The sequence below is a fragment of the Garra rufa genome, chromosome 23, assembly GCF_049309525.1.
Source record: "Garra rufa chromosome 23, GarRuf1.0, whole genome shotgun sequence".
Taxonomy (NCBI): Eukaryota; Metazoa; Chordata; class Actinopteri; order Cypriniformes; family Cyprinidae; genus Garra; species Garra rufa.
This window is the reverse complement of record NC_133383.1, coordinates 19,283,372-19,307,940: the sequence shown is the minus strand read 5'-3', so window position 1 is coordinate 19,307,940 and position 24,569 is coordinate 19,283,372. Positions and strand designations below refer to the sequence as shown.

General features: G+C 35.8%; 1 protein-coding gene across 1 annotated transcript in view; it reads right to left on the bottom strand.

The window, feature by feature from the left end:
• The window catches only part of cltca (clathrin, heavy chain a (Hc)), a 51,148-nt gene that overhangs the window by 13,976 nt on the left and 12,603 nt on the right, over window positions 1-24,569 (bottom strand). Inside the window, exons 2-14 of the mRNA XM_073830151.1 lie at window positions 21,871-22,078; window positions 18,192-18,460; window positions 16,852-17,013; window positions 16,438-16,551; window positions 12,926-13,099; window positions 7,443-7,640; window positions 6,199-6,399; window positions 4,418-4,570; window positions 3,630-3,752; window positions 3,346-3,483; window positions 3,103-3,267; window positions 2,827-3,007; window positions 985-1,148 (exon numbers count right to left, since the gene is read on the bottom strand). Of these exons, the coding sequence (XP_073686252.1) occupies window positions 985-1,148; window positions 2,827-3,007; window positions 3,103-3,267; window positions 3,346-3,483; window positions 3,630-3,752; window positions 4,418-4,570; window positions 6,199-6,399; window positions 7,443-7,640; window positions 12,926-13,099; window positions 16,438-16,551; window positions 16,852-17,013; window positions 18,192-18,460; window positions 21,871-22,078 (2,250 nt within the window). The remainder of the gene's footprint in view (window positions 1-984; window positions 1,149-2,826; window positions 3,008-3,102; window positions 3,268-3,345; window positions 3,484-3,629; window positions 3,753-4,417; window positions 4,571-6,198; window positions 6,400-7,442; window positions 7,641-12,925; window positions 13,100-16,437; window positions 16,552-16,851; window positions 17,014-18,191; window positions 18,461-21,870; window positions 22,079-24,569) is intronic.

The window sequence follows — 24,569 nt, the reverse complement described above, 5'->3', positions numbered from 1 at the left end:
TTATTTTATTTCATAGTTTATTATTTATTCATATTTTTTATTATTATTTATTTATTTCATTTTCACAATAACAGTAAAGCACTTCCAATGAATGTAAACCAGGTCAGTGTTCTGGAAGCAGAAGGTTTAAGAAGCAGAAATCTGAAGTTGGTATTTTTCTTGAAGCACTTTATTGAATTATTCAATAAAAATGTCTTATTATTTTAGCTGGAGAGTTTTCCAAATCATTCCTTTGACTCTGAATACTTTTCAAAGTAGATGATTTTTTGGTTATGCATTTCTGACGTAATTCCTGTAGCCATTATGTCATCAAACGAAGTGGAATATTGAATTAATTTAACACACACAAGGTTAGTAAGTGATTTTATGTGCAAGTACAATTAAGCAATTATACGTTTTAGTTAGAGACTATTTGTATGGAATCACTTGCTAACCATGTCTATAAAATAAAAGAGTAATAAATAATAAATAATTATCATAATAAATGAGTTAAAATTATTTAATGCACTAATCAACATCATGCCACAAATGCTGTTAAAAGAGCTTAATTTGTTATCATTATAAAGACTTAAATCTTGTGGCTTGTTTTTATTTTTTTTAACAGTGTTTACTTACGGTTACCACAATTTGTGCTGCATTTTTAACTGACATTGACAATTGCCACAAATGGAGTTAATGGAGCTAATATAACTTGCATTAAACCCAGAACTTTCCTTGATCATACAGGATCAAACAGACATTTCTGTTAAAAAAAATTAATAAAAATCAGTTAGTTGGAAAATTAAATCCACTTGCATCTGAAATTGCAAAAGGCTTGCATGTAAATGATAAAAGACAGATCGGTAGAAATGAACAAAACAGGAAATGTAATGAAAAAAAGATGGAAAGAGTTTTAACAGATGAGAAACTAGAGAATATAATGTGCTTTTTGAGGTCGGCTATGGATCATTTCGAGGGGTTTCACTGACAGAATCTTGGCGGTACCTTGAGAAAGTTCTTGACACGTTCAGGGTCATAGCAGTTGCTTTCTCGACAGATCCGCTCCACCTCTTTGATTTGGCCCGTCTTGCATGCAGCCTGGATGTATTTGAAATGCACCTCTGGGTCCTGGCTGAAGTTCACAATTGAGCCAAGGAAGTAGAACAGACCTGCATCCAAGCACAGAACAATAAATGACGCTTGACTGTTACTGGACAGACATCTGATTGTGGTTATGGTTATATCTACACGTTTTGTATATGCAGATTTTGTGTGAGACTTTAATGGGGTTTTTGTCCTTTTAAAATATTTTATGTTCCACACAGGAAAGTCGAACGGGTTTGGAACGACATGAGGACGAGTAAATGATGACAGGGTGTACAAACCCTTTAAATTACAGATCAGGACTCTACATTTGCATGAGCATTGCGTTTCCATTAAAATTTTGCTCCTTGTCAAAAGTACTCTTGCTCTCGCTGTCATGTGGAAAGCCTGAGGGATTGTGGGTGGCCGCAGGCCCTGTGTCACCGCTTGCACTGATTGCCAAATCTTTTGTCCTACTTAGCCCAGAACGGAAGGCTACATGCTGCTCCACACACAGAATAGAACCATTATACGGCCAAGATACCAGTCAAATTGTGTCTGCACTATGAAAGGCAACCAGCAGAGTGACCACAAGTGTTTACGTACAAGTTTAAGAGTGATTTTCTAGCAGTGACTGCCAACACAATTGTCAGGCCTGCCAGATGTATCAGATGAAACTACACGGGCAATGTAAACTCTAGGTGGAATTCATTGGAGGAAAAGAGTTGTGTTTGTCCAACACTTTTTATTCAGACTTTGTTTTTGAATGTACTTTATGAACTTTACAGTTGTTTGCCATTACTGGATAAGGTTATTGGTTAAGCTAACCAAATTGTGGATCTACCTGTTAGTGATCTCTTAATTATTTAATGTATGTTTAAATAAATCGAAACAAGTTATGACACTCTGTGTAAATTAATATTTCAACAACAAATAGAAATTTTATAATTTAGAAGTTAATTTAAAAAATGCAATATGTTTAATTTACATGTTTACATACAATGTTTTGATTGTTGATTATTATTTATTTTTTAAATAATGAACTAACTTTAAGTTGGAGCTCCGTTGATTATTGTAACCTTATAGTAAAATAAAAGGACTCTCTGTAGTTCAGAGCATGAGCTGAGGTAGATCTCTAAGAAAATGTTTATTCTAATTGAATTTATTTCAAGAAAAAGTAATTTGGTTCAGTAAACCACTGTTTCTGTACCGAAACCAAACCGGACTGTGATGTCAAAAACGAGGTACGCATTGAACCCCTAATGGACAGCAACGCAACTTCCACGTTCAAGGCCCAGAAAGGCAGCAAGGACATTGTTAAAATTGTCCATGTGACATCGGTGGTTCAACCGTAATGTTATGACGCTCTGAGAATACTTTTGTGGGCAAAGAAAACAAAAATAACGACTTTATTTAACATTTTCTTCTCTTCTACTGTATTTCAGTCTTTGTCACACATTAGTACCACAACGTATGCGTGTGGTGCTGCTGATGCAAGACAAAAGAAATTGTTGACTAAAGTTGTTATTTTTACTTTATTGCGCACAAAAAAAGATTCTCAGAGCTTCATAACATTACGGTTAAACTACTGACATCACATGGACTATTTTAATGGTCTTACTACCTTTCTGGGCCTTGAACGTGTCAGTTGCGTTGCAGTCTATGCAGGCTCAGAAAGCTTTCAGATTTCATCAAAAACATTTTAATTTGTGTTCTGAAGATTGAACGAAGGTCTTCTTAAATTATGAGGAATCTTGTTCTTACCCTCAAAACTCTTGAAAGACTCGAAAAGCTCAGTGAGGGCCTGGGTTGTCAGTTGCTCATGATACTTGGAGGCCACCTGCACACAGATCTGCAGGTTCTGCCTGATGTTAGCCGACAGCATGGCTCTCAGACACTCCACAGAGTCCTCCACTGACAGAGAGCCAAAGTAGTTCACCAGCCACTGCAGACATTAACAGGGTGTAAAACAAAGAGATTGAATGAAAATGAAGTTTACACTTCAATTCAGCATGATTAAAAAAAGAATTTGTTGGGTACCTCTGGGTTGAGCAGGTGCGTGTGTACGACAGCTCGTTTGATGTCGTACAGATCGGTGTAGTGCTCTAAAGCTCTCTGCAGAAGCCCCGCCTTCTCACACAGCTGGGCAATGTGGGCACGATCGTAGTTAGTGAACATCTGGTTTCCTAGGATGGCATCTGCAACCTGCAAGAGACCGTTTTGCTCGAGTCAAACGCAATGACAGTAAGTGTATCCAGATGGGTTTCAGTGTGCATCGCGTACCTGTGGTGCATGCATCAGGTTCATCTCTAGCAGACGGGTCTGCAGTGGACCTTCGGATGGGCGGTTGTTTTTCAGAGCATCCAAAAGGAAGGACGTGCACTGCTGGACCAGGTTATACTCCATAAACACGTCAACGATCTTAGAGAAAAACACATTTTTTTGGTCAACATCCTTCTCAGCTCATTAAATGAGTTTTAATAAACAGCCTCTGGGTCACATGGTTTCTCTCTAAATCATTTAATATTCTCCCATTCCTCTTTCATCTCCTCTCCTCTGTTCCTGACCTGTGTGATGTCAGCCAGTGGTTCTTCATCCTGGACAAGCATCTGAGCAAATTGGAGACCCTGATCCGGACTGATCCGCATCACGTTCCTCAGCAGGAAGATCCAGTCTGGAGTGTAGCCCACCTATAAACACCAAATGAAATATGAGTATGTTTGCAAACCTGTTTTATTGAAGTCAATGCGTTTAATTTAAATTTATTAAACAGTTTTTAACCTTCAATGGATAGTTCACCCAAAAATGAAAATTGTGTCATTAATTGCTCACCCTCATGTCGTTCCAAATCCAAAAGACCTTTCCAAAAGACCTTTGTTCATATTTGGAACAAAAATTATTATGATATTTTTGATGAAATCTGAGAGCTTTCTGACACTGCATAGACAGCAATGCAACCGACACATTTAAGACCAAGAAAGATAGTAAGTAAATCATTAAAATAGTCCATGTGACATCAGTGGTTCAACCTTAATGTTATGAAGTTACAAGAATACTTTTTGTGCACAAAGTTATTTTTGTTTTCTTTGTGCACAAAAACTATTCTCGTAGCTTCATAAAGTTGAGGTTAAAGTTAATGTCATTACTACCTTTCTGGGTCTTGAACATGTCAGTTGTGTTGAAGTCTATGCAGAAACAGAAGGCTCTCAGATTTCATCGAAAATATCTTAATTTGTGTTCCGAAGATGAACGAAGGTCTTACAGGTTTGGAAAGACATGAGGGTGAGTAATTAATGACAGAATTTTCATTTATGGGTGAATCATCCCTTTAAAATCGACTGATCAGTCAGCATACCTTTTTGGCATACAGGACAATCTTGGGGAACTGGCCGGTTTCTGCGAAACACTGAATGACTTTGTTGGGTACGTTGGCCCTCAGGTAGACACTAAGAGCAAGAGTGGGGTCCACAGACTTCACCAAGTCGCCCAACTCCTCCGAGCATTCAAGCTAAAGAGAAACAAGAGAAATTTAAAAGTTAAATCAAATTTAAGAATGCTGTGTAAATACAACGACACTGATTCCCAAGAACCGCTTCTTTTGACAAAATGTTTCACAAAAAATGTGCCTAATATTTGTGTCTAATATACTGATCTGGTGCTCAGATAACATTATCATCACCATCAATGATAAAAAGCAGTTATGTTGGAGCACTGGAAACTTAAATACAAATTATTTGTAACATGTAATGTTTTTTACTGTCATTCATAGACAATTTAATCTATCCATGCTGAATAAAAAAAAAAAGTATAATAATAAATAATAAAAAAGATCTGATCTCATTATCATCCAGTCTGTCTGAAATGAAACAGAATAAAACAGAACAAACTGAGACAGACTTAATCTGAAAAACAACAACAACAACAACAACAACAAAAAAAAAAACGCGGCAACGTCTTTAAGATGTTTTAAGAAACAAAGCTACAACACTGTTAAAAGTTTTAGGCACTTGTGTAAAAATGCTGTAAAATTAGGATGTTGTCAAAAATAATGACATAAATAGATTTTCTTTATCAATTAAATTAAATCAACATTTGGTGTGACCATCCTTTGCGTTTAAAGCAGCTTTTGCTCTAGATGCACTTGCGCATGGTTTTTCAGATAACTTTGCACGGAGGTATCTTAAAGCATCTTTGAGATGTTGGCCCAGTTCTTACAGTCTCAGTCTTTCTCAGTTTGTTCTGTTTCTTCATGTCATTCCAGACAGACTGGATGATGATGAGATCAGATCTCTATGTGGAGCATTGGCTGTTGTCAGACTCATTGTGCAAACAAAAACCTCACTGGATTTATACAGTTATTGGCAAAAATGAATGTTTGGAAATTTAAACTGATATGTCCTACTGACACACTACAGCAGAAGACAAAAATAACTGATTTAAAACCATTTTTAGGTTGTGAAAATACTAGTTTTCCAATAATTTTGGTCACCATTGTAAATAGCACTGACCCCAATTTTTTATGGTTTTGAAGTATAGTCCAGTTGTAAGAATTGAAATGAATGCAGGGAAAACTTTTTTTGGTTAAGTGCTCTGTGTGTGCATTTTTTCCGTTCAAAGTTTTTAAGGATTGAGCATAAGATCATGGTCCTCAACTCTCTAAATAAATCACGTAAGCCCAATCAATAAACCAAGTGGAGATGTAACTTGTTGAGACTATGAGAGCATTTTACTTCAGTTATATTAAGAGCGGATTGTAAAAAAAAAACAGGCTGGAATGAAACCCAAGACTTTCCTCTGTGCTTTAGAAGGAACAAACCCAAACACCCCTTGCCCCACATTACAAACACATGACATCACATCTAAAGCAAACATCTTAGATAACAGACATACACAATCACACACAAACACAGTCGTTCTCACAATCCACACCGTCTGTTTTCACACAGACCCTTTCTTTGTCACAAAATTATGGAAGCATTCTTTCTGTTTGTGGAAAAAAAAAAAAAAACATGCAAAAAGCACACCCTGTTCCCTGAGTCTCTCACACAAACACACACACATACATGCATACAGAGGAAGAGGCTCTTGTGGGTGTGCGTGGAGATAACCATCTCCCCTGCGACCTCCTCCACATACCTTGTCCTCCTTCAGCCATTTCTCCAGAAGTTGTTTGCGGCCCTGCTGAAGGACGGGTCTGCACAGCTCCAGAGACTCATACTTGTTGAGTTGGCCCTGGTCCAGCAGGATCCCGAAATACTGCAGTAGTGGGGATGTCTGGCCGGGCTGGGCCGGGACGCCCTGGAACCGACGGATGGTGTCAGGAGTGCGCAGGATACCCTGAGATAAACAAGAAGTGAAGAGAAGTGGAAGTGAAGAGAAGCATTATATAATTAGTATAAAAGTGCCTTATTTCAAATAATTATAATAAATGATTCTATTTCATTTAATTTCTAATATTAAGCTATTATTAAACATCATATTTAGGCCTGTATATAATTTCTCTCAATACGCGGGGGGCACAGGGGAAATGTCACCCCCATTTTTAATATCATGTAAATTCACACTTTTTTCTGGCAAGTGTGATCACATGGAGGATTTCAAAGGCCGGTGTGAATAAAAATAGATTAAATTCAAAGAGACAGGATAGTCTGTGCATGACTTGATGTTTTATTTGTACCCAGAATGAGGCAATATGCACAGAATGCTAAACCATCTGATGCAGTGTATGTTTCATTCATACTCGGAGCCAGAAACTCCATGATCGACTAGTAATAACTTACGATGTACCAAGAAATGAATGAGATTTTTCCAGTAGCCATAAAGATCCTAAAATCTACCATGTCATTTATTTTTGTTTTGTTCTCTCTTGTGTAATACTGTAATATTGTAAGTGTTTTTTCTCTTTTCTTTATATGTGTAGGATGCCTCATATCGGCAGAAAATTCCTTGTATGTTATGCATACTTGTCTAATAAATGAAGTTGAAATCCCTAATATGGACAAAAGCGCCTAGCTATTGCTGTATGAACTGATTAAAAAGCAGAAATGTTTGGAAACGTTAAGACATTAAACACATGATTGCGAAAAAATATATGATTTATTTGTGTATGAACAATGTAGTGCTATTTGACCTAGCATTTAAAGAAACTATTCTGCCTTGTTATGTGATAAAAACGAATGGAAAAAAAAGTGTTTGTAGTATATAAACAAATCATTATTGGTTATTGTCCAGCAGTGCATCTGATTCCTTAGCCAATTAAAAGCAAGAAATAAGATTTATTTTTTTTATTTTTTTATTTATGTCCCCCTCATTTTGAAATGATGGCTACACTCCTGTCGCCCAGCCCTAATCATATTACAAAAATATTCAGCCCTACTCACCTTTGGAGCATTAGCGGCCACTTTAGCTGCCTCCGAGTAGTTTCCTGCGGCAAAGAGGTTGTTAAACTTGCGGGCAAACAGCTCCTCGGCTCCTGCCAGATTATTTCGGACTGCCATCCGCAAAGCCAAGTCTGGATTCTGCAGCACATTGGTGATGTACTGGATGATGTTCTCCTCCTCAACACACACTGACAACACCTACGAAACAAAAACACACACAATGGAGTGATAAAGTTTGTGACTTAATTTTGCAATTAGTAATTCACCTTTGGACTGACATACAGGAAGGTGAGACATTTAGGGTGTGTTCAGACTTTTGGTTAATTTGGTCTGGACCAAAAAGGAAAATGATACATTTGGTCCTGGTCCGCTTAGCGTTCACGCTGGCATTTTTGACAGCGAACCTAAAGATACCAAACCTTAAGTCATAGTTATATGTTCACAACCTGATTGGTCGGGTTGAGTGACATATATTTAATGATGGAACTCACCGAAAACTCTAAGCAAAAGGAAAAGGTGTGTTCAACTTAAAGTGAGTCGAATACACCTAAAGCCGTCTGCTGGACTAAGCGTGCACATCGTTGGGTGCATACGATTTTATTTTCACCACTTGCAAACTCTCAAAGAGCTCATAAAAGGCACTTTACCTCCTCGTTGCTTCACATTTGCCCTCTGCTCATTTTGTTTTGGATACACCGTGTGCTCCCTTCATGAAATCATGTCGCACAGCCTTGTATCTTGTCATTACTTCCTGCTTTTGGATTTAGAATTTACTCGAACCGTACTAGAGTTCGCTTGAAAGTGGACCGAGACCCATCTTTTTAGTGGTCTCGGTCCACTTGTTTGGTGTGGACCACGGTTTGGATGGCAACGTTCACACTTGAACTGCACTAACAGAGCAATCGCACCAAATTTTGTTTTAATCGAACCAAACATGAACATTTATCTTTCAAAGCACACATGTAAGTGTTTTGAATTAAACGTACTGAGAAATGTCCTCACTCTCAAACGGTTGTAAACAAACAGCATTGATGTCACATGGACTATTTGAACAATGTTCTTACTACATTTCTGGGACTTGAACGTGTCAGTTGCATTGCTGTCTATGCAGGGTCAGAAAGCTTTCGGATTACATCAGAAATATCTTAATTTATGTTACAAAGACGAACAAAGGTCTTATGGGTTTGGAACAACATTAGGTTGAGTAATTAATGACAGAATTTTAATTTTTGGGTGAACTCTTCCTTTAATGTACTTCAGCATCTTTACAGGAAAGAGAAACAACCAGGAAATTGCCTTGATAGTTTTCTTGGTCACTTTTACCTGCATAAAAGCAGCTGGAAAAACCATCACACACACAACGCAAGTGATCCCTTAATGAGAAAACATAACACCTGGTATCAGCTGACCTCCTCACACTGAAGCTAAGGTGCATACTAATGCTCGTCTCGAGTATGTAACACGATCAGACCCAGGAGTGTAGCGAGACGTGAACGGTGTCCCCTTTCAACCAAGATGTCTTTGCTTTGACCGAAAGTCTTGTATCTTTATTTCCAACAAAACAGTGCTACTAATACGATCTCTAGGAATTACTAACCAGCCAAGAGGTTGTTTTAGAGATGCTTATAAAGTTTGACATTAATACTGTAGATGTTTGGCCAAGAGATACAAGCTGAAGCAGCCAAAAGTCCATCAAAGCACAACGTTCTGCAATATTTCTCTGGAGGTACAGTACATAACGAAACCTGGAAGGATGATTTCTTCAGCTACTAGGGTGAAACACTGACATCCACAAACCAATAAAACAGATTTATGATGCTTAATGCATGCTTAGCTTGTGTGAACATGGATTAGACTAGGCAAGGGAGGGCAGTTTATTATAAACAAATAAGACTGAAACGTTTCCCCCAGTCTGGAACCAACCAGGTGCACTGTAAATTTCAGTATCTCTGCTGTATGCCGTAAGAGTTTGTACGCTACTGTGTGTTTGAGATCGGCATCAGCAGGTCAAAGTCACAGACGTTATTCTGCATGGATGAACATCACTCTCGGCTTAAACCAGCATGTCCCACCCCCAACAATATGGGTCAGCTCGCCCAGAGATGGAGGGAGGCAGAGACACTAAAGAGAGGAGTAAAAATAGAGCAGCTCATTGTGTCTATCAGCTTTACTCCACAAAGAGGCAGTGAGAGAGAAAGAAAAGGAGAGGGTAAGCGAATGGGAGATTACATTTGTGTGTGTGATAGACAGAGAGAAGCTGCAGTGGGCCATGGGGAAAGAACGCTGCATTGACGTTAATAAAAGCCCAAGGCCTGAGGAGATGATGATAGTAATAATGAGTCACTCCTGATGAGGACCCCAAACAACACAAACATCTGCACAGAGCACATCCCAGTATCTGTTATCAATGGGACAAGATAATATCCATGCCGGTTTCTTACTGAGATGCATTTTTAGGCAGTGTTGCAAAACTCAGTAAAATAATAAAAATAATGCAACCATTTAGATTTAAAGGTTTAAAAAAAAAATACAGTATTAAACAACAACAATAACTATAATGATAATAAACAAAATTATTATTGTTAATAATTTAAATGTTTTATCTATCTGTGATGAATTGCTTATGTTCCTTGGTTATAAGTTGCTTTGGAGAAAAATGTGAATTTATTTGTTTATGATGTTAAAAAGCAGAAACCTTTTTTCAATTGTATTATTACTATTATTATTAATAATAATATTATTTTATTATTATACAACTATAAACAGATAAATAATTTAAGAAATTAAATAAATAATTAAATACATTTAATAAATATTACTGCCAAATTAATAATATTACAAATTATTAATAGCATTTTAATAATTATTATTAACAGCAAAAGTAATAATAAAAATAATAAGCAGCATCAGTTTTTTTTGCATAAAAAAAAATCAACATTGCTATTAAATTTTATTGTTTATTATGCCAATTTTATTTTGCCATAATACAATAACAACAACAATAACAATAATAATAATAAACAAAATTATTATTTTTAATATTTATCCATTTGATCTATCTGTGAGTAATTGCTTATGTTTCTCTGTGGAGAAAAATGTCAATTTATTTGTTGTTTATTTGTCATAATAAATATTACTGCTAAAATAATATGAATAATTATTAATAGTATATTAATAATTATTATTAACAGTAGTGGTAGGATTTAAAAATAATTACAATAATTATGAGGATAATAATAATAATGATGATGATAATGATAAGCATCTGCTTTTTGGCATAATAAATAAAATAATACAATTTGGCATAATAAACAAATTAATTAAATTAATAGCAATGTTTTTTTATTATGCCAAATTTTATTCTGCCATCATAAAAGAACAAATTTAGATATTGTTATTAACCATGACAACAACAATAATAATAAACAAAATTATCAAAATTATCATTGTCAATAATTTAACTGTTTTATCCATCTGTGATGAATTGCTTATGTTTTTCTGTTGTATTTTGCTTTGAAGAAAAATGTGAATTTGTTTGTTTATTAGGTTAAAAAGCAGAAAAACATTTTAACTGTATTATTATGATTATCATTATTATTATTACTACTACTATTATTATAAACAGATTAACTATTAACAAATAGCTACATTTAAAACAATTTAATAAATATTACTGCTAAATTAATAATATTACTAATTATTAATAGTATATTAAGAATTATTATTAACAGTAATAGTAGGATTTAAAATAATAATAATAAACATTGCAATTCATCTAAATTTATTCATTCATTTTTTATTAATTTATTAATAATATTACTAATTCTTAGTAGTATATTACTATTTATTATTATTAAGAGTAGTACTAAGACTTAGAATAACAACAATATAACAACAACAATAATAATAATAATAATAATAATAATAATGTGCATCTGCTTTTTTGCATAATTAATAAAAATTGTTAACTTTAATCTATTGTTTTTTTTTATGCAAAATTTTAATTCGCCATAATACAAGAACAAAAAACAAAACAATGGTGTAGTTGTTCTATGATCTGTCTAGAACCTAAAGTACCAACAGACCAGACATTTATCTTATTGAGAGTCATGTTACACCAGTATAGTAGGCCTGATCAAAGAAAAAAGGGAGGGCAAAGCGTGATGTCACAGAAGCCGATGATGCACTCTGCCTACGCACGCTGTGATTGGCGGTCAGGTTCTGCCTGTGTTAACGTGAAAGGATTAAGGACACCAGTCAATGCCTCCCACGGCAAGATCACATGATAACTGCCACTTTTTTTCTCTCTCAGTCCGTCTCCCTCTTGCATTCTCCACAGCTATTTTCAGTGAAGGCTCTCTCTCAAGGTCACTCCGCTCACGAGTGCAGACGCAGCTGGTTAGAACACGGCTTTTCATCACCCACTAGTGCTGACTGGTGCAGGGGGACAGGAAGATGGAGAATGCCAGTACGAGCAGGGGAAACAGAGACAGGAAGAGAGATCTGCATTCCATTTTTTAACCTAATCTTAATGTATTTATTGGGTTAAATAACAGAAAAATGTATCGTAAGCAATTATGCAACGTTGTACAAAAAATGGTAACAACCGTAAACTAAAACACATAACCCTACAGACGATCAATGCATTAACGCTTTCACCTTTGTGATGTTTTGCATGTCACTATTGGCTGACCCAGGTGGAGGTTCTGTATTATTGACAAAGGTAACAGTGCTCTTCAGGTTCAGCGTGACACAGTTTGGATTGGCTTTCTGTCACCCGCTGAATAATTGAAGACTTTCTCTGGCATGACTGGAAAATTATTTACACGCTCGCGAGATCCATTAACAAGCTCACAATGGAGCTTTGTGAACCTAGAGAGCTGGTGGACAGGAGCGTCGACTCAACCTGAGATACCGAACACCTGTTTATTCATAACTTTATGAGATCCAGCAGAAATGTATACCGTTTTGACATAACCAGGATTGACTACGGTGGTCTTGATCTCAAAGTTTCAAGTGAAAATTTCAGGATGAGAGATGCATCAAGCTATGCTGTGAGGAAATGAAAAAAGATGAAATGTGCAGAGGGAGGATGGGTGGTTTCCACGTCTAAGTAAGACGAGGGTATTAAATGTTCTGCCTCTGGGGTAATCAGCTGAGTTGTATCGTGTCCTCCTTATATTCCCTCTGACAGAGCAGAGATACGACCAAACACACACATATTGAGCTCCACGGTGGAGGATCAAAGTGACACAGCTGCTAGAAATTTGAAATACTGACACTCATTACAGCTGGAGCATGTAATTTTACTTTAGTTAATATACTTTCTTCTAAGCTAGCTTAATATGCAGAGACAACTGTTATAAGTAAGCCATTTGAAGGTTGATTTCACTGGAAATTGTAAACATTGGGCCGCTTCTATCATTTCTCGGTTTCATTTTACCATTTATACTACTAATCTGAATTTAAGGCTCAGCATGTACCTGTCCTTTCCTGTTCACGCCGATGATTCCAGCTGTGGCTTCGTGGGGTGCCGTCACAAAAATGGTCTCTCCGCTGATTCTGTTCATGTAGATGCAGGTGCCCGTCTCCAGGTCATACAGATGAATGTAACCGTATTTAGTGATGAGAAATACGACGTCCTGTTTGGAGCTGATCTGTGTACCAAGAAATAAAAAAAAAGGTCAAATTAATTCACATTTAGCATTCAAAACTTTGGAGTCTGAAAAAAAAAAAAAAAAAAAATTCTCATTGAATATATTTTAGAATGCAATTTATTCCTGATGAGAAAGCTGAACATTGAGCAGCCATTTCTCCTGTCATATGATTCTTCAGAAATCATTCTAATATGCTGGTTTGGTTCTCAAGAAGCATTTCTTGTTATTATCAATGTTGAAAACAGCTGTGCTGCTTAAAGTGATATTAAATAATTACTCAACTTCATGTCGTTCCAAACCCATAAGATCTTTGTTCATCTTCGGAAGACAAATTAAGATATTTTTGATGAAATCCGAGAACTTTCTGACCCTGTATAGACAGCAATGTAACTACCATGTTTAAGGCCCAGAAAGGTAGTAAGGATATTGTTAAAATAGTTCATGTGACATCAGTGGTTCAACTGTAAGTTTATGAAGCTAAGAGAATACTTTTTGTGCGCAAAGAAAAAAAATAGCAATTTTATTCAACAATTTCTTGTCTTCCGTGTCAGTGTTCGATTCACGTTCACGAGAGTACCACAACATACGTGCATTCTAACATAGAATGCCCATCTCTCTTAGTTGATCGTCTGTACAGTGCCTTCCACAAATATTGGCACCCTTGGTAAATATGAGCAAAGGCAGCTGTGAAAATAAATCTGAATAGTTTATTCTTTTAATCTTTCATTTAAATAATTCACTGAAGTAAAACAATTGAAAGTGGAGAGAAAATCGCATTATGAAATAATCTTTCTTTTCCAAAGCATGTTGGCCACAATTATTGGCACCCCTAGAAATTCTTAGAGTAAAATAGTATATTCCCTCTGAAGTATATTCCCATTCATATTTAAATTTTTAAGCACACCAGGGTAACTAGAAGCATGCTACTTTAATGAAAGGTTATAATTTTGTCAATTTTTGGAATGAAAGATCAAAAAGGATAAAAAAAAAATGCATATTTATTTCCACATCTGCCTTTGTTCATATTTACCAAGGGTGCCAATATTTGTGGAAGGCACTATATTTTCTAGTTTAAATAAGTACAGCTGGGCAAAAAATTGCAAGTCATCCTCTCTGTCAAAATCTATAGATTTACAAAGTTTACGAAGAAGTTTTATGTACAGTGCGCATTTTCTGTTTGTAAACAAGGCGCAGAGCATCCAAGTTCTACATCAGAATGATGGCTCCAGCGTCTTGTGAACGTGACACATAAGAGAATACATTGCTGAATAAAGTCATTAGGGGCCAAGCACTTCTTCCGTTTCTTCCGCCGCAAGTCTATGGCAGCCCATAGAACCGCTTGCGGGAAAGTTGTATAACTTTAACCATAGCAAGTTTGATGTCTCTAACTCAAACTCTCTAGCACCACCACTTGTCCGAAATTTCACGTTCTTTTTGCTAATAACTTTTGAACCGTAAGCCACAAAATTAAAATTCTTTTTTTCTCTGAATCCTTGGGTCATGCCGAGTCAAAAGTCGTAAGGTTTAGTTTTTTTTCTATAATTTATTGTTTGTAAAACCTACTTTTCAAACTCGTCCTAGACGGTTTGTCTGATTGTCACCAAAATTGGCTCAGATCATCTTCAGACCATGCTGGCAAAAAGTTATGGAATTCAAGTTGATTGGACAAACTGTTCTCGAATAACGCGCTAATTAATTCTACGAAAAGCGTGCAAAAATGGATGTGAGGCCATATCTCCACAATGGTTTGTCGTATTGAGACCAAACTTGGTGTGTGCTATAATATGCATGACCTGAGGCTACCTGCAGTGTTTCGTCACAGTGCCACCTAGTGGTTAGGACATATGAAAAATGGCTATTTTTGCTTATAACTTCTCAGTGCTTTGCCAAAAAATCTCAAAGCTCATCCCGTTAAGAGTCGGAGGAGCATGCCAAGTCGAACCATATCCAATTTTCCCCATGTCAGCCATTTTGGATTTAGCTTTAAAATGCTGTATCTTGAGAACGGATTAGCGTATCGTTTCGACATTAATTACAAAAATGCTCGGCACTATGCCCTGAATGTACATAAAAATTTTGGTTATAACGAAATTTCGAAAAATGCTAATAACTTATGTGAAAAATGACTTATTGTAATGAAACTGATCTCAAAATATTTATTGGGTCAGGCCGAGAACATTGATACCAATTTTGGCCGAACTTCCTGTCCGCCATTTTGATGAATGTAGAAAACCTACTTTTTCGAATTCCTCCTAGACCGTTTGTCGGATTTTCACCAAATTTGACTCGGATCATCTTCAGACCATGCTGACAAAAAGTTATGGATTTTGTGTCGATATTCAAAAGCGTTTTCATTTAACGCATCAACGAATTTGCCGAAAACAGCATTAGCCTAGTGTAATGAAATTAGTCTCAAAATATTCCTTGGGTCATGCCGACAACATAGATACCAAATATGCCACAGTTGGTCAAACTTCCTGTCCGCCATTTTGATTTATGTTGAAAACCTACTTTTTCGAACTAGTCCTAGACCGTTAGTCCGATTTTCACCAAAATCGAGTCAGATCATCTTCAGACTGTGCTGACAAAAAGTTATGGATTTCATGTTGATAGATGAAACCATTTTCGTACAGCGCCTCTACAAATTTTAGGCTTGATGCCAAAATGATTCTGAGGCTTTATCTCTGCAAAGCTTTGACATAAAGTCACCAAACTTTGAGTGTGCCTTTGTCACCTCACACTAAACACACCACATCGATTTGATAACAGCGCCACCTGTTGGTCAAACCTAATAAGCCATTAAATCGTATCAGTAGGCGTTCTACATCATTTTTCTGTCATTTTGACTAAAATCATCCTAAAATGGCTTCTTTTTACTTATTGTTGCAGTTGGTCTGCTGTTCCTGCCATCCTTAGCTCCTCATTTTCCCCTTTGAATGCTTGGCCCCGTAATTGCTGCTTGCAGCTATATTTATTTCTGTTTTCTTTGCGCACAAAAAGTATTCTCATAGCTTCATAAAATTACGGTTGAACCACTGATGTCACATAGATAATTTTAACAATGTCCTGCTGTCTATGCAGGGTCAGAAAGCTTTTGGATTTCATCAACAGCTTTGGAACGACATGAGGGTGAGCAATTAATGACAGAATTAAAATTTTTGGGTGAGCTATCCCTTTAATATTTTTGTGGAAACCATGATTTTTTTCTTTTTCAGAATCCTTTGATGAATGTTAAGCTCAAAAGAGCAGTGTTTAAAAAGTTGGAACAACCAGTAAAAGCATTAAGGAAGAAACAAAGTAATGTCTCTTTCACTGGAAAAGTCCAAGAAACCACATACCTGCATGGCAACGGGGAAGTCATTCTGTGCTTCTGGAGGGAAGAACACATCCACAGCTTTCTTAGGGAACGGCTGGTTGCCGGTCGGTGGTGTCCCCACTTCGATAATGTGAAGCTGTGTATTAATTCTTTAATTAATTTCATGTTGCAAAGGGAATCACACAAAATAATGAAAGTATAAGTGATAAACTAAGTAATCATCAAACATTGAATATTAGTAACAAACATCTGAAACTAAAACCAGCAAGCTACATGACCTCTTCCTCAAAAATTGCAGTTTACACCCAAAAATCTGCCCAGACCACTTCCTCTCGTTCTTAGACAATTGTGTAAGGAATACTTCCAGTTAATGCCTTTTTGTTGAATAACATGTTTCTAATTAATGCAATCAAATGTGACACAACTGGAAACGCACCTTTCCTCCTGCCTGACCTCGCACAGCGAAACAGAAGAGAGTGGATTCTTCTGAATTTCCCTCCATTTTGAACTGGCCAAAGGCAGCGGCGTGACCCTCGATAGGCTGCGACACCTTCCTGTCAACTGAGTATAGCTGCATGGCACCAACCACTCTGTTTTGCTGTAACAAAAAAAAAAAAAAAAAAAACAGTTGAGAGATTTGTAAAAACAAAGTTGATTCAATGTCGAATGTTTGACTGGAAGACAAAGATATAAAGAAATAAAAAATAATAGTAAATACAGTTAAGGTCAAAAGTTTACATACATTTCGCAGAATCTGCAAAATGTTATTATTTTACCAAAATAAGAGGAACCATACAAAATGCATGTTATTTTTTATTTAGTACTGACCTGAATAAGATATTTCACATAAAAGATGTTTACATATAGCCCACAAGAGAAAATAATAGTTGGATTTATAAAAATGAATCTTTTCAAAAGTTTAAATACACTTGATTCTTAATACTGTGTTGTTACCTGAATGATCCACAGCTGTTGGTTAATAATAGTTGTTTGTGAGTCCCTTGTTTATCCTGAACGGTTAAACTCCCTGCTGTTCTTCAGAAAAATTCTTCAGGCCCCACAAATTCTTAAATTTTTCAGCATTTTTGTGTACTTGAACCCTATTCAACAATGACTATGACAACCGAGGCACTTATATGCAACGATTACAAATAGTTAGGTTCAAATTCAAGAAACCTTTTTAAATTTGAAGATCAGGGTAAATGTAGCATATTTTGTCCTCTGGGAAACATGCAAGTATCTTCTGTAGCTTCTGAAAGGCAGTACTAAATAATATAAAAAATGGGATATTAAGGCAAAATAAGAAAAAAGTACACATCTCCATTCTGTTTAAAAGTTTACACCCCTGGCTCTTAATGCATCATTTTTCCTTTTGGAGCATCAGTGAGTGTTTAAACCTTCTGTAATAGTTGCATATGAGTCCCTCAGTTGTCCTTAACGTGAAAAGATGGATCTCAAAATCATACATTCACTGTTGGAAAGGGTTCAAATACACAAAAATGCTGGACTATATGTAATCTTTTATGTGAAATATCTTATTCAGATCAGTACTAAATAAACAAATACCATGCATTTTGTATGATCCCTCTTATTTTGGTAAAATAATTAACATTTTGCACATTCTGCTAGGTGTATGTAAACTTTTGACCTTAACTGTAATACATAAAAAAAAAAGGAAAACATCTCAACGTGAGCATGTATATGTCCAGAACAACAACAATAGTGTGTAATTCTAGATCAAAACTCCAGAATGATTATGCAAAATGATTATGACACCTGAGCAGAAATGCCAATGAGCAGCAGCCACTTTTGCTTGGCATCGGTGCGGTAGTTGATGATTTGACAGCCTGCCAGGCTGGAGTGTCTGTCAAACACTTTGACCGGCTGGGAATCTCCCTCCATGCTCCAATGATAGACGGCGTTATCAGTCACCAGGGCGATGGTGTTAAGAGAGATCCACTTCCAGAAAGTGACATCATCAGTCATGGTGTGGGCTTTCATCTTACTCTTCATCTCGATGTTAAAGATCTGAAGGGTTTTGGCAGCTGTGAGGAATAAAGAGGAGAAACACCATAAAGAAAACATTTCATATTTACACACACACAAAGCAATTGAATTAGATTACAAAGACTAAGACATCAGGGCAGAAATATTGTCAGTCATGGCTGGAAGTGCATCAGGCAAGCCCACCATGACAGCTCATTCAGCAGTTAAGACAAATGAAGCAAAGCAATCAAAAAGCAAGTGTAGAGCGAATTTGTGAAAGGAACACAGTTTAGACAACTCAAATTAAACACCAGAGACTGATTTCATCTTTGCACATGGCTTACTGTACACGATGACTTGCGAATAAATGCGTGTTATGGGAAAGGGACTTGGCGGCAACTCACCTGATTAACTTCCAACTGATTATTTATATATATATATAAAAAAAAAAACACTGATCTATGTGGTGAATTATTTCCTTCAGGCCTCAGTTAATCTAAACTTTGTGTATCAATTCAATTAAGACAAGGATTGAAGTATAACACAAAGGTTTCTAAAGTCAACATGAAATGAACCCGGTTTTACTTTCCCAGCTTGGTTTTAGTACAAGCTTTCGGGGAGATCTTTTGACCAGGATGCGGAGTATGAAAGTCAAGTTCACTAAAAAGTTATACATTTTTTGGTAACATTTTACAATTAGGTTCATTAGTTATCATTAGTAAACATGAACTAAGAATGAACAATACTTCTACAGCGTTTATTAATCTTAGTTAATGTCAGCATTTACTAATGTATGATTAAAATCACAAGTTGTGTTTGTTAACATTAGTTAATGCACTGTGAACTAACATGAACTAACAATGAACTGCATTTTTATTAACTAACATTAACAAAGATTAATAGTGCAATAAATGTATTGTTCATTGTCCGTTCATGTTAGTTAATACATTAACTAATGTTAACAAATGACACCTTATTGTGAAGTGTAACCATATAAATAAATAAATATAAATCCTAAATATTGGGGATTAGCTAATGTTTCCCCAGACTCTTTTATGTACATTTTTATTAAAATATTATATATATATATAATTTTTAATCTCATCTTGACTTGACAAACAGCTTGCTGGTCAAATGCTGGCATTCTTAAAGCAATGAAATAGAAGTAGTGACAGATTGTTTCTTCCATATTATGATATACATCTGAGAGACACAAATTATCAAAAAAGAGATGAAAAAATTTAGGTCAGGGACAGGTTCTACTCGTCGGTTGTTGATTGGATTTTATAATGTGGCTGTTATGCCTAAAAATGAAAAAAAAAAGAAGAAGATCTGAATTCTACTTTGAAAAGAGTTTAAGTGGCCTATTATTGGAAAAGTGCTGCATTTGTCAGAAAGAAGTCTGTTTTCACAGAAAGATTGCGTTTGATCAAGTTTACATAAAAAAGAAGAAGAAACGTATGCATGCATGAATCATTCACACTAAGATCAATAACATGCATTTGGAAAATAGATTGGGTGATTTTCATTTCATGCCCACTTTAAATTCTTAGTAGAACTAGTCTAAGATTGCAGGCTGCTGTGAAGCTGATTACTGCAGAGGTCAGAATTAAATCTATAAGCATTATTTACAATGATTCTGACACCTGCCGACACTACATTTCAGGCCTGTGTGGATAGATTCCCATAATACAGCCTAACACTCAAATCTCATGACAAATGTGGGAACGTGAGCATTACAAAGGGATAAAAGGGATTTGAAACCACATTCAAGACTGTCTCAACATAATAAGTATCTTATAGAGTGGCATTCCAACCAAGCTCTAACTTAAAACCATAATGAATTGGTTCTGTTTATATGCAGTGTGAACACAGGCTAAAAGCAGGACTGAGCATGTCTAGATCATTTCAGGTTAAAATATCACTCAGGAAACGTGCTGCTTGTTTCATACAGGACATTGTGAATCTAAAATAAGGTAATAAAATGGTCTGTAGCCACAAACAAGCAATCGATTAAAAGCTAATCTAATTTTAAACTGCGACAGTGACTGTTCTGGCTCTCCAATGCAAGGCAATCACTGTTCTTTTTGCTCTATTGAAAAGGCAACTGGTTTGATGCTACAAACAATCTTTGTTCAAGCAGATAATCTGATTTATTATTCCATGCCACCCTTTAACATTTTACGTAGCAATTACAATTAATAACATGCTAAGAATTGAAGTGATGACTCAAATCTTTCAACTCTACACCGAGACTGAGTTTAGTGTAAAAGCTACTGATATTTACCCAAACATCAGCTAGGACACTGATACAGTGTTAGTCACAGAGTTTCTATCTAAACACAAGCTGCACAGTGATTAAAACCTACTGGACTATGAACTACCACAAGAACCATAAATCTAGAAGGCTACCTTTACCCAGGTTCATTTACACGAACTTGAAATTTATATGGAGACGCTTGATGTTAAGATTACAAAGTGAGGGTGGAGAAAAGGACTCAATATGGCAAGCATTTACAATTATAATAATTAAAATTAAACAGAGAGAAGCAAATGTATGCCCAACAATATTTCAAACCCCAGAAAGAGAAACTTATGTCTATAGAAATCAACATGATGTGAACAGTCAAGCTATGAATTTTGTGAAAGCTAAATCCTGTTTAACCAAAGTGGGTTAATTATGTGGTACATTGTTGGCTAAACAGTCTTTATCTATGTAAACAATATCTGAGAGATGCTAGGACATGTTTGCTTCACACTGCCTATCATGGCTTAAATTTGCATGGGGCCTAAGTCCGAACCTTGAGGCACACCTCTGCTATATTTACAACAGCAATATTGTTGCCGTTGTTCTCATAACACATTCACTACAATTGAGTTGAGAAAATATAAAAAAATCTATTAGTTAGGTTCATGTCATAAAAATATACTTTTTCAAACGGACAGGAACAATGTGTATGTGTAGCCTGAAGTATTATTTATTACATTTTCTGGCTTGAAGTGGAAGCTCTAGAAACACCTACACAAGGTTAAGCAATGAGGCCAAACAACTCTACATAATGTTCATTTTAGAAACAGGATTATAACTTTCACAAATCATTGTACCAAAATGTTAACTCACCGTCTGCATACACATGAGAAAGCAGCAACAAAAAAGGAAACAAAACAAAAAGACAAAGCAATTATGGCTGCATGACAGAAAATACACAACATATCATGTTACTGTACACTAAGATGTAACCTATAATGAGGAAAATGTAAAAAAAACATTTGCTACAGATATCGGTCTAGTATAGTTTAAACTAAAAAGGAACTGAATGAATGAAGCCAAGAAAACAACACACTTAATTTCTAGTTTAAACAACAATGGATTGGATCTGTCCTATGATTCAGTTGAGCTAAAAATACAGTAGTCATTACAATTAGATTAATATGAGTATCTTTGGAACTAATCATTTATATCTCCTACCTTTAAGTGCGATGACTTTGCTCGCAGGGTTCATGATGGCGCTATCTGCCGAGATGGGCCTGCGGATGGGGGTGTTTGGGTCCGCCATGTCGATGATCACCACCTGTGCCTGCTCTCCGACCTTCTCCCGGATACAGATGAACTTATCGGACTCCATCGTCAGGGTGCTGAACCCGATGTTGGCTGGGTTGATCCCCAAATTTTGGAGCTAGAACAAAAAAAAAAAAAAAAAAAGAAGTTTTATTTTTTAATTTCAGTTTGAATTAATGTATGGAAAATGGAAATGAAAATATATATATGAACGTCGTCGCAAAACCATTTGGGAGTCCAATTTCCATTTTAACAATACAAACAAGACCCTTTTCATAAGTCATGAATGAAATCTTCACAATGATATCTGGTTTCTCTTTGACCCCGTGAACCTTTCTAAGAATTGATCTTTTAGGAAAAATCAACGACTACGTGTCCCACACTATAGATTAAAATGGATTTGAGACATAATTTACAAGGGACACAACCAGACCAAACAGTAGCAGCAAAGAACTTTGTTCCAGTGTAAAAGTGCTTTTGTAATCACAAAATTTAAGCAGTAGCGGTGTCTCCTAAAGCTTATTATGAGATTAGCCTTTCAATAACAGCAATTTTTCTTTAAAAAATAAATAAAAAAATGAAGGCACAGAACCAGCAAAACAGCTCTTTCCCCACCCCACTGGTCCAAACACATGACTTGCCCTTGAGGACTTTATCTCAGGGTCAAACAAAGAACAGATACAAGAAAAAAAGACTTCATTTTTCATTCATTTTTTTAACTTTGTTCCAGAATCACGGACAACTAGCAATCATGAATATGTATCTAATTACTTGGACATTTTTGATCAATAGTGATTTCAAAAATATTATACAAGATGATACTAATATTTTTCAACTTTTTTTATAATCATGTCACATTTTGGCATTCCAAAGATGCTTTTCAACAAAAACAATTCAACTAAAATGGTAAAAGTGTTTTTTTTGTTATCGTCATACTAACATTCAGTTATTTCCACTGAGTATTAATGAACAGGCTCAACAGGTCTAAATTATAAGATATGCACAAAAAAAGAATGGTGTAATTTGTAGAGACTGTACAAAACTATACAAATGCTATAGTAAATACCTGTTAATTTGTTAATTCTAAGTTATCCTTTTTTGAACAGTAAGATTTTTTTTTTCAATGTTTTTTTATTGTTCTGCATTTTAATGTTTTAAGGGAATTTCTCATCTGCTCACCAAGCCTGCATTTATTTTATTCAAAGTACAGCAAAAACAGTACAATTTTGAAATATTTTTACTATTTAAAATAACTGTTTTCTATTTGAATATATTTTAAAATTTATAATTACTGTGATCAAAACTAAATTTTCAGCATCATTACTCCAGTCCTCAGTGTCATATGATCCTTCAGAAGTCATTCTAATTTCAGCAGCAAATCAGAATATCAGAATGATTTCTGAAGGATCATGTGACTGGAGTAAAGACGCTGAAAATGTAGCTTTGAAATAACAGGAATAAATTAGATTTTCAAATATATTAAAACAGAAAGCGGTTATTTTAAAGGAACACTCCACTTTTTTTGGAAATAGGCTCATTCTCCAACTCCCCCCGAGTTAATAAGCTTTATGAGTTTAATGAGTTTTACCGTTTTGAAATCCATTCAGCCGTTCTCCTGTTCTGGCGATACCACTTTTAGCATAGCTTAGCATAGATCATTGAATCCTATTAGACCAATAGCATCACGTTCAAAAATGACCAACGAGTTTCGATATTTGTCCTATTTAAAACTTGACTCTTCTGTAGTTATATCGTGTACTAAGACCGGCGGAAAATGTAAAGATGCGATTTTCTAGGCCGATAAGATTAGGAACTACACTCCCATTCCGGCGTAATAGTCAAGGAAGTTTGCTGTTGTAATATGGACGCAGAAGGCGCAGTAATATCAGCGCCTGAAATTAGTTCCCAGCTAAGTAACTTCCAACGAGGAACGCTCACTGTGCATGCAGTTGGTCACGCTGTGCTGCGAGATATTACTGCACCTTCTTCGGCCATGTAACGTCAGCAAACTTCCTTGACTATTACACCGGAACGGGAGTGTAGTTCCCAATCTTATCGGCCTAGAAAATCACATCTTTACATTTTCCGCCGGTCTTAGTACACAATATAACTACAGAAGAGTCAAGTTTTAAATAGGACAAATATCGAAACTCGTTGGTCATTTTTGAACGCGATGCTATTGATCTAATAGGATTCAATGATCTATGCTAAGCTATGCTAAAAGTGATATTGCCAGAACAGGAGAACGGCTGAATGGATTTCAAAAAGGTAAAACTCAATTTATTAACTCGGGGGGAGTTGGAGAATGAGCCTATTTCCAAAAAAAGTGGAGTGTTCCTTTAAGTAGTAAAAATATTTCAAACTTTTACTGTTTTTGCTTTACTTTGGATCAAATAAAAGCTGAGCTGGTTAACTGTTAATTAGTTAATTGTTCAGTATCAGGTAAAAATGTTTGGCATCTAGTAAATGCTGTATAATTTACATAGAGAAAAAATAAATAAAAGGCCATTCCCAGAAGTCTATTCAGTTATTAGAAGATGTAAAAATGGCAACAGTCACTAACAAGCTAACCTTTTTACAAGCACACAGAAGCTATGCAACCGGAAAGA